Source organism: Limulus polyphemus, unplaced genomic scaffold (genome assembly GCF_000517525.1).
Source record: "Limulus polyphemus unplaced genomic scaffold, Limulus_polyphemus-2.1.2 Scaffold76, whole genome shotgun sequence".
Taxonomy (NCBI): Eukaryota; Metazoa; Arthropoda; class Merostomata; order Xiphosura; family Limulidae; genus Limulus; species Limulus polyphemus.
This window is the reverse complement of record NW_013665686.1, coordinates 1,261,264-1,273,119: the sequence shown is the minus strand read 5'-3', so window position 1 is coordinate 1,273,119 and position 11,856 is coordinate 1,261,264. Positions and strand designations below refer to the sequence as shown.

General features: G+C 28.5%; 1 protein-coding gene across 7 annotated transcripts in view; it reads right to left on the bottom strand.

The window, feature by feature from the left end:
- LOC106466834 (mitogen-activated protein kinase kinase kinase kinase 5-like) overlaps positions 1 to 11,856 on the bottom strand; it is a 93,437-nt gene that overhangs the window by 31,797 nt on the left and 49,784 nt on the right. For all 7 annotated transcript variants that reach the window (XM_022395534.1, XM_022395542.1, XM_022395556.1 and 4 more), the window contains 5 exons: positions 11,624 to 11,796; positions 10,236 to 10,277; positions 9,466 to 9,550; positions 9,091 to 9,170; positions 1,453 to 1,513 (listed from right to left, as the gene is read on the bottom strand). In XM_022395534.1, coding sequence (XP_022251242.1) covers positions 1,453 to 1,513; positions 9,091 to 9,170; positions 9,466 to 9,550; positions 10,236 to 10,277; positions 11,624 to 11,796 — 441 coding nt within the window. The remainder of the gene's footprint in view (positions 1 to 1,452; positions 1,514 to 9,090; positions 9,171 to 9,465; positions 9,551 to 10,235; positions 10,278 to 11,623; positions 11,797 to 11,856) is intronic.

The window sequence follows — 11,856 nt, the reverse complement described above, 5'->3', positions numbered from 1 at the left end:
AAAAAAAAAAAAAAAAAATTGGAATGCATCTAAATTACCCTTATTTTATTTCTAGAATGACTTCTAATTGTAACATAAAACTACATTTGTTTATCCTAAATAGCTTAACTCTCATAACAGTATACATCTGTTTATACTTAAATGTTATTGTTTTAAAATAATGTCTAAAATAATATTCCCCCATAAAATTTGTAAATCTCTTGATGAATGCAGAGCTCGTTAGCCTATTGAACTGCATACTCGTGAGCATTCCTCGTGAACATTTTTTTTTTCTTCTTCTAATCTACCCTAAAAACTTTTAACTTTCATACTTTAGTTACTTGCATAACAATAAATGAAGAATATACAAGAAAAACAAAAATAAAGTACTTACCTGGATCTCCTATTTTTCTGCTGTCAACTGTTGATGAAGCTTAACCCAACTTTTTATACTAATACTACTATTGCATTAAAATTTTTATTTAATTAAATAATCCACCAAAGACCACAGAATAATAACATGCAAAAAGCAGACAATGTCCCATAACTATCACAATTTTCCTGGCTTTCTAACTATGCAACAAAAACCATTAAAAACCCAGCTAAGTTTGTCAATGTGTTTCGTATTGGAATAAAGTTTGAACTGTAAGCAAAAACAATATAATATTATACGTCATTTGACAAATTAAAACCTTGACTTTCTATTGGTTATAAATAATATAGTTTTGTACATAAGAGTAAGCTACTGGCAACTTCTGAAAGAGAGGATGTGACAAGTAGGCATGGCAAGAAGGGTCCGATTTTCCACTTGATGGTTCTGTAACTAAATAAGATTGAATGTTATAAAAATTATGCTTTGTCTGAGCCATAACAACATTATAATGAGTAATTTATATTAAATTTCATACTTCTTGGAGGGATGGTAAATAAGAGAATAGAGTATACCTAGAGAGCAAATTCACAATTTTCACAGTAGGAGAAATTCAGGATTTTTTTTTAGAATATTGCCTTATAAAATTAAAACCTATATAATATCAAAATCTGTATTATTAGTTACATTTATATGCCAAGTTTATTTGTATACCATAAGAAAGTAGATTAATTAAATTTTGAATGAAACTCACAAAAACTCACAGAAAAAGATGTCTATAGCAAAAGTGCTAAAGAGAACTATTAGAACATTAATCAGGCATTTAATTAATTTTTTTATTAACTGATATGAAAGAAAACAGCTAAGCTCCTTTTTCCATACATATATATGATATACTGGCCATATAATATGAATTAACTCATGAGGATGTATGCATCCTTAAGTTACACATTTTCAAATTTCTTTTCTCAGTCAACAAATAAATATATTTTCCTTTGGTAAAGTATTGAATACATCCATCAGAAAAACATATTGCTACAATGTCATAAGTGCATGTGCACTCAGACACACACACACACACACATATAGATATATATACCTACCTGAAAGAGACATCAAGATATTCTTTATTATAAACATCCATGTCGTTCTTCTTGGATATAGCTGATGAAAAAACGTAAATTATTAAAGCAAGTATTTGTCATTCATCAAAAATAAAAAGCTACATCTATTACCATTTTAATTTTCCGCCTCATAACTCAACATTATTATATGAAGCAAAAATTCAATTCAATATCTTGATTATATCCAAGTTTATAAATTTTATTTTAAGGGATAATTATGAGATTTCAACATGAATTAAAAAATCTGTTATACCCACTAGAATTCTACTTAGATATCTTACCATAAAGTGCTTACCACTGTTACAAAAAAAACAACAATAAAAATACTTTGTTGTCTATCTAACTCTTTCAGCATGGGCTTGATCCGTGGGACTGACCTCGTAACCATTTTGTGCTTGTTATAATTTCATGTTATAACTTTTAAATTAGCAAGTGTATGTTAACAAAACTTAGCAAATTATCAGTAAACATTACAATGCTTTCATACGCAAAACATAAATTTTTGTATTAACTCTTAAGGTTTGTAAAGCAATGTTTTTCTCATTAATTTTTTTTTTCACATTTTGCCTATCTAACATGCAAAGTAATTTTCATTTTAAGATTAAAAATACTTTTGTCCATCTGAAAATTTTCAAATTTCACATGCGAAATCTTTATAATGTCCAGATAATTATCATAAGTTTTTTTAAGAAAAAACTATATTTTATCTGTTATTTTCAGTAAGGAATCTCTGTAAGGGGTTTGGTCGATTTGACTGATCTCGTAACCACCTTTAAAAAATTAGGAAAAAAATATAAATTATGCCTGTTTCATTCTAGAATGACTACAAATTATAATACGGAAACATAAATGTTTAGACTAAATAGCTTAAATCTCAATGTTATACATTCATACATATTTATTATTTTTATTATACTGACCTTTCAGCCATGCCTGGCTAACAATACAGAAGTTACAATGATGTGGTGCACATGCAATCATGTTACCATATCCAATGATATAAAACTAACCTTTAGTCTTTACAAAGTAAATTGTCTTGGCTGTGTTTTAGTAGACTAGTATTTTGTAAAATAGTCACATTTACATGATGTAGGTTGCTAAGCCTTTTAAAATTTTGCACATGGAGGATATGAAACAAAATAATTTTTTTAAAGATTTTATCTGTATATACATTTGAATAACTAAAAAATCATAAATTGTTACATCAATACCATAGAATTCCACTATAATTTATCAAGCTTAGTAACTAAGCTGTATTTCAGTGTAAAAAAATATGAAATTTTGAGTAGACTAAAGACACAACCTACCCCCTTGAAATTTTGGTTCGAAAGTAAGAGATGGCATCCAAACACGTTAAAATGGCTGACAAAGCCACAATGATGACATTCTGATCTTTAGATTGGTTATTCATGTCATATATAGAAGTAAATGTATATAAGGGAGCCTTTCCAAAAATGTAAAAAGGCGGGAAGAGTGCAACTGTGTTTGATTTATTACATGAGCAATATCTTAGCAAATTCAAAAGAGGCTTTTATTTTATATTCTGGCCTGTCAATATTGGTAATTTGAGTTCCTAATTCATACAAAACTACAGACTTAGTATTTTGACATCATAAACATCTAATTTTAACCAGTGCTGCATTCAACATACCAAATGACACTCCAACATCGATGTTTAACTGCATTTTTTTAATCTCTACTTTTATATTAAAAAAATGAATAATGTATAATACTAAAATTTGATACCAAACTTATTGACATAAATTCTTGAAATAGTAATTCAATAAAATTTTGAATGCGAGTCAACAAACACGATGAGATGGCTTTTCACCTGTGACCCATATGGAAAGACTTAACTAGAAAAACCTTTGGCCTAATGTTTATGTGAAATAGCCAATACACAATGAACAAAAATACAGATGTTCTATTCATCTACATCACTTCTAGCTTGAACCTCTTTCTCTCAGGCTGCCAATATACAATAAAAACATCTATTCTCTCTAACTACTAAATGTCTTTATGTGAAAATGCAAGCACACAATACAAATAACTTTTTTCTATCTACCTACAAGTCCCTGATGTAATCCTCTCTAATAGCAATAAAATATAATCCAATAAATGCTCATATTATTGTTTACCTACATCAAGGTGAGAAAAACAAATAAAATAAAACATTGTTCTGTATACCTAGAAAACTTCTAATACATAAAAAATGCTACCTCTACAGTATCTATTAACCTTTTTGCCTTGGGCTCATATAATTTGCAGAAAAGGTGTCCTGAATTTTACTTGTGCAACAACTGAGATTTTTTAACATATCCTCTCAAAAACTTGTACACAAAGAATGACATTATTTTAATTAAGTGATTTTACTAAAAATATGTTATATATCTATTGTAGTTACTTGCGCTCAAACTTTTAACGAATTAAGTGCAAGGTGATTTTCATTTTAAGTACAGAGATACTTTTCTTCATTTTATAGTTTTCATATTTCATTTGTCTAATCTATAGAATCTCCTAAAAGAATATCAAATATTTTTTAAGGTAAATATTCATATTTTATTTTCTCTACGATATCACTAACTCTAGCTGTTATAATCAATGTACGATGCAATGAACTAATTAAAATTTGGAAATAGAAAAACAAAGATATTTTTAAAGATATTCTTTTGGTTATATTTGTAATTTCAAGTCTTTTCTTTTTCACATGTAGTTAATTTTTAGTGTCTTATTTTCCTTTCTTGTCCTATACACTTATTATTCATCTCAACACAAGTCAAAAGTACCCTTGAGACATATTACGCTATCTGTGGCAGACATGGCAACCTTTCGGCATATTTTTGTGCACCACATAATATTGGAAGCCTTGAGAAATGATGCAAAATATGATGTATATTTTAAAAACGTTTATACCCTTCAATTATGCATTTTAAAACATAACTAATACATAATTAACTAAAATATAATAGTAAGACCTAAATATGATTTAACTGTATCTCTAATTATAACATATTTAGGTAAGAAACAACTGTAAGTGCTATAATCGATCAAACAGCCAATAATACTACAGTCAGTTACATGTACTCCACGATGAGAAATGTACATCAATTTCAAAATACTCATTGTTAGATTATAGTGTTAAATGAGCTCTTCTCAATGACTATACACATGTGTATGTAACATCTACATGTAGGCTATAATGTTCAAACAAATCTGTTGAAGGTGGGTGTAGCACCTGTCAAGGGTTGAAAAAATTTAGTACTTGTTTCCACTGCACTCATTTAAAGAATTTTGAAATGGACAAGTTGAAAGATTATGCAAGCATCTTATAGTCTCTACATGAATCTACACAACTGCTATTGTATTACTGAAGATACAGAGTGCCAGAGTAGAGAATTTTCAAAGCTTGTTGTTCACGTGACAATACACCTGAAGTTTTAAATAGTTTTTAAAGGTTTCTTTTTAAATAAAGGACTTAAAACTTAGATAACATAAAAATTCGAATGATCACATATATTATAATGCTGATTTCATTCACAAACATTGATAATAAAGGTGTTTAAATTTTGAATCTAACACAATGACTTACACAGAAAAATGTTTAAAGGGGGCACTGGTTGCGAAAAAGTTAATAACACATGAACAAAGTTTTATATAAGTGACAATTATAAATGAAAAAAACACAAAATCAAATTAGATTTCTCTTGAGAATACTTCAGAATACTTGAGAATAGGGGTGGCACAACCTCTTTCCTATCTAATGAATGTTATGGGCAGCATGGCAATGTCAAAAGATTTCAACAAACATGTCAATTCAGCAACTCTATATTACAATTTACATTAGAAATAGATATAGCAAAATGCCTAATTTTTTCTAGATATTTTTAGTTAAAAGAGTAAAATGTGATAGTTACTTGAGTTTACAGAAAACCATTTCTGTTGCCATGTGATCCCCCAAGATCATATCACCACTAGTCTACAAAACTGTCTTTCATGACATGTACATAAAGCTTTAAATATTTGTTCAAATAAAGAAGATCTAACTATTTTTATGGGCATACTTTCCGACATGTCACCAGTGACTTACATTCAAAATTTTATTAAACTACTTTCTGTTTATGTTATACCAATTAGTATAGCATAAAATCTTAGCTAATAATCTATATTTTAATAGTATACAAGTTTTAATTTTTTAATTTTATAGGGCAATATTTTTAAAAAATCCTGAATTTTCCCTAGTGTGACATTTTTTCTAGTTTCTCTTCTCTATTTTATCCACCATCCATCAAATAAGTATGAAATTCAATGTAAATTACTCACTAGAAAATCGTCATAGCTCAGACAAACCATAATCTTTATAGCCTTCAATTTTGTTTGGTTATAGAGCAATCAAATACAAAATCAGACCCCTCCTGCCACACCCACCTGTCACATCCTCTCTTTCAGGATATGTTAATAGTTCTCTAATGTTTAATTCTATATTATCTATAACCAATAGAAAGCCAAGGTTTTCATTTATCAAATGATTATTACATTACATTACTTTCTGAATGGAGAATTGTCAATTTCACCTTTAGTAGAAGCATAGTTCCCAAGGGAAAGATAACAACTAGTTTGGATGAATTTGTATTGCATAGTTAGAAAGCCAGAAAAAATTGTAAGTTAGGGGAAATTGTCTATTTTTTGCATGTTATTATTATATTTTTTAATTAAAAGAGTAAAATGTGATAAATACTTGAGTTTACATGTCATCACACAAGAGATTATATCACCCTTATACTACTTTTTGCATGTTATTATTCTCAGCAACTGTATAAAAAATGTAGGGTTAAGTGTCATCAACAGCAGCAAAAAAAAAGAAAAATTTGGGTATGTACTTTATTTCTTGTTCATTCTTTATTTATTATTATTATAAAAGTAATTAAAATGTAAAAATAGGGATCTTTTTAGGTTAGTTAAGGTTATATTAGATAAAATAAATAATAATATAATTAAAATATTTCATGAGGCATGCATGTGAGCAGCTTGGAGTAGCACATGGGTAAGGTAATTCAATAGAGTAATGTGGCCTCCACGTTCCCGCAAGTGATTTACAACTTATAATGGCACGAACAGCAGTTAGATAAAGTTCAAAGAGCAATAAAATTTAATTATAAATAGATGAATACTGTTATGAGTTTAAAGATAAACAAATGCAGTTCCATATTACAATTTAAAGTCATTCTAAAAAGAAAAAAAGGATTATTTAGATTTATTTCAATTTTTTTTTGGTGGTTACGAGGTCGGTCAAATTAACCAATGTTGTATAGAGTTAGGGTAGAGAAAATAAATAAAATATAAAGTTTTACTGAAAAAAAAAATTAAATATATTTAGGAGGTTTTAGAGATTACACTTGTAACAATATAAATCTGTTTCTATTTCAATTTTATTCCCTTTTAAACCATGTCCAACTAATAACTGCACCACCCAAGTTGTAACTCACTCAGCAAACATGTAGCTCACAAGTATATCTCTTGAAACATTTTTAATATTAATATTTTTCTTTATTGTACCTAATCTAACCATATTTAACCTAACAAGTTTCTAATTTTTACATTTTAGTTACTTTTATGATAATAAATAGAGAACAAACATAAAAAATAAGAAATATAGTTTTTACCCGAGTCTTGTTTTTTTTATTGTTGACAAAGCTGAACTCAACTTTTTTATACTAATAGTACTAATATACTAAATTTTTTATTCAGTTAAACAATACATTAAGAACACAGAGTAATAACATGTAAAAAGCAGAGAGTACCCTATAACTATCATAATATTTATGGCTTTCTAACAATGCAATAGGAGCTGTTAAAAATTCAGCTCTGACTGTTATTGTGCTTCCTGTGGGAATAAATTTTGACCTGGAAACAAAATAGACAATTCTCTGTACAGAAAACTATGTAATATAATACGTCATTTGACAGATTAAAACTTTAGCTTTCTATTGGTTATAAGTAATATAATCTTAAACATAAAAATAAACTATTGTCAACTTGTGAAAGTGGAGGATGTGAATGGTATGCATGGCAAGTGGGTCTGATTTTCTAGTTTATAGCTCCATAAAAAAATAAGATTAAAGACTATAAAAATTACACTTTGCCTGTGTGATAACTATATTAATAATGAGTAATTTACCTTAAATTCAATACTTCTTAGAGATGTGGTAAATAAATTAGAGAAGAGGGAAGACCTAGAAAGCAAATGCCACAAAACTGAGGATTTTTCTTAATATTTCCTAATAAAATTAAGAACTTAAAACGTATATATTAAATTTGATTTATTAACTGCATCTTGAAGCCAAGTTTATATGTATACCATGATAATAAAAAGTAGTTCAATTAAATTTTGAAAGTAACCCTCTAAAATGTCATGGCATCCACACATTGACCTGCTTGTGGTGAGAGATATAATGGATATATGTCATAGATGACTAGAGGGAAGGCAGCTACTCCTGTCAGACCAACTAGTGGGATTTGACTATCTTTACTATAGATACACCCATGCTTCTTAAGTGTGTAGTGCAAGTTTTTAAGCTATTGTTTTGGCAGTAATGAGATGCTAACCATGGAACCTCAGGTATGTCCAGCATGGTACCTCTTAGATTGTGTTCACCCTTCACTGCTGCATGCTTATTGGGAAAAATACATAAGCACACACAAATATATGTATATATTTAAATTTAACACAGTTAAAAAGGCAAACAATGGTAGGTAAATGGAACATGTCTCCACCACACAAACTAAACATAGCTAATTTTGACACCATAAAAATCGTCGAAGGGGTGGTTGAAAACTGACTATATCACTGCTTGGGACCTGCAAGAAGGTATCTTTGTACCAAATTCCACGTAAGTTGAATAGCACAAAAACTCCAAATTGTGCTTTTCTCACTGAAAGATTGAGAAAAAGTCAAAAACTCCAAATTGTGCCTTTCTCACTGAAAGATTGAGCAAAAGTCAAAAACTCCAAATTTGTGTATATCTTTGTTTGGGACCAGTAAAAAGTTTCTTCATACCAAATCCCATGTAAAGTGACTGAAATATGGCAGAATAACTGTCAAAAAAACACTACAATTATGCCTTTTTGTGTCATCTTTACCCCCTGTATAATTACTAAAAATGGGCAAGTTCACCATTTTTGTTTATTTATAAGTGTTGCTTGTAGAGAACTATCTTTGTACCAAATCTCATGTAAATTGGTCAAAATATTGCCAAGTAATTGACCATGACCCCCCAAATTATGATTTTTCTGGTGAGCTCTAACCCCATCCCCAAAACGGGCTGAAAATGGGCAAATCCAACTTTGTCAATATGTATGTCAGTATGTTGGGTGAATGGGAATTTGTATTTGTACTAATTTTCTTATTGTTTGCAGTAAATATGAATACACAGAAGCCAAAAATATACATTTTCTTCAGAAAATGATGGAATGACAGTCAATCAAAAAGTGTTTGGAAGAAGAAATAAAGAAGAAACAATAGAAAAACAGTACATCTCTCTGTGGAGACACAAATATTAAAGCAATTAAAAAATTATCTATTCCACTGAAGGAGTAAACAACTAAGTTTTAAAAATGTACCTGTTCCATTGAAGCATCATGGAGCTGATTCATATTCAAGGTATAAATCCCTTCTTCACAACCAAACAGTATATTTTGGTCTGCAAAATAATAAGAAAATAACTATTTAAATATTGAATTATTTTCAATTCAGTATTATGCTTAAATGCATAAACTGAAAAAAATCATTGCATAAGCTTCCAAAGCATAAGTATACTCATAATTCTTTTTTTTATAAATTAAGACAAAATTATTCTAAAAAAAATTAGTAGCACTATTTAGAGTAAAAACTTAAAAGGAAAATAAAAGTTGGCAAAACTATTTCTTGATAAATTCAGGACAAAGTTAAGAATACTTGAGATATGCCACTTTTGAACATTGTCATAAAATGCTTACCTCTAGTGTCGGGATGTACCCACGAAGCAGTACAATGAATGTTTAGTGGGCATCCATCAAATACTTTAGAAAAACAGGCTCCCATCTAAGAGAAATACTTTAGTTATTCATTGACAACAGCTAGTAAGTATTATGTTAAAAAATTTGTGTACTATAGTCCTTTTTGAGATAACACCTAAAGAGTTCACCTCATATATTTTATGTTGTTTATTATAAATACAGATTTTTTTTTTAAATACTATTTATAGAATTTAACATTACACACATTAATATTAGTTTACTAATAACATTAACATTTTCAAAATATCACTTAAAGGATTTATCTCACAATTTACCTCCATTTTTTTTAGTACAATCAGAAATGTTTTAACAGCATTAACAAGATACATCACAATCTTTCCATTAAGCAAGTTAAAAAATACTAATTTCTTGGTTTACAAATATACTAACAGATCTCACACCTAATTTACTTTATAACATATTTTTTTTCAGAATTTTATTGAGCTTTGTTGAAATTACACTTTTTATAAAAACTAATTACATAAAATTTTTTTCAAAACTTATATTAACATTTTATAAAACATAATTTAAACAAATAAAAAATATACCCCAAAATAATTTTTAAGATCTTAAGTATTTTTCATAATATTCATAACATATTTTATACTGTAAAGCTATAATTACATGAAATTGTTTAAGAATGGTTCATATGAGACATACCAAACAAAAAGACACCTTGTTTAATGAAATGTAAAAAATCACAAACATACATGAACTTTAGGTGTGGGTGGAAGTCCATTGCTTACTGGTCTCTGTAAAATAAAAATTATTATAAATATATATATGTATGTATTAAAGATAGATAAAATAGGTGTTTACTAGCATAAATTCCACACCATAACCAACTGATATAACTTCTTTTTATAAGAAAGAAACTGTTGTTAAAATCTCAAACAGTAACACTCCAATGATAGTTCTCAAAAATATAAAAATACTGTCAAACAGCAAAATGAGCTATAATGTAAACAAAAACATACAAAATAATCTCAACTTGAATGATTATCATGTGGTATATCCTCTTCCTTATAACTCAGCAATCAAAATTGTCAGTTTAACAACATAAAACTGGAGCTTATAGTTGGCATAGATTTCTTTAAATCATTTCCCCTTCATAAACAAGTCTAACAGACAACATTACTAATAACAGAAAAAATACAACTTAGATCATGCTCAAAATTTTAGATTAAGATAATGAGCCTAGTTAATTTAGTCTCAGATTGGAATTTAAAAGAGTTTCAGAAATTCTTAAGTTCACTTTATTTTGAGCTTTTCTTATGATATGAGTTCTAATGTGGCTAGAACATAACATTCAAACTGAGTTATATATTTTAGAGACTATACAAAATGTTAGCCAGAAATGCCTTTTATTCTAGTGGACAGTCCCAAATAATGATGATACCAACATATTCATTTAGGGAGGAAGGGAAAAATGACTCAATAAAATATATTTATTCTTAGAACTAAAAATAGTTGCAATGAACATCTACACCTGTGGATATACTTAGCCAAAGATTTTTTTTTACTTTTTTTACATAAAGAAATGGTAGTCCTATTTATGATAAGTGTAGAGTAATTTTTATAACTGTGAACTGCTTAGGAGTTTGAGAAGACATTCCATTTAAACACACTTACATATTTCAGACTGAGTACATTTCTCGTGGGAATCATTGAAAACACAGAATTTAAAGTCGTCAAATACCACACTTTAACTCCTGTAACTCAGTGTTTTTAGAAACCATATCCAATACTTTCTTTATACAAAAAAATAACTCTCTTGGCCAGATTATCCAACACTGAAACTTACATAAAACCACATTAGCTTACTTAAGATTTCCCAAAAATTGCTATCTTGTTCTTTCTTAAGTTATTAATTTCTCCTAACTTTTATATGTTTAATTTTTTAATATCACTTCCAGAGAAAATAACTTTTATTCAAATAAAATATAACTTGCTGTTGGTGTAGGTTTTACCATTAGCAACAAAACAGTTTTATTCAAACAACAATGAAATAAGGTTTTTTAGTGGTGTAGGTTTATTTATTTTTTTACCTTTTCCTTCACCAATAAAACAATTAGACAATGTGAAAAATAAAACTTACCGGTGGTGTAACTTTCTTTTTTTCTCTTCTCCTGGGGGGTGTTTCTGGTTGTTCTATCTCAGTATCAACATTTTTTGTCTGTGATAGAACAGATATATCAAGTTTCAAGATATTACCATTCTGCTGAGAACTTGAAACTGTGCTAGGTGGTGTTGAGAACTGTTCATCTGTTTCTGTGAATAATAACAGAATGTGTTACATACTTAGAAGATCCCAACACTTTGAACCATTTA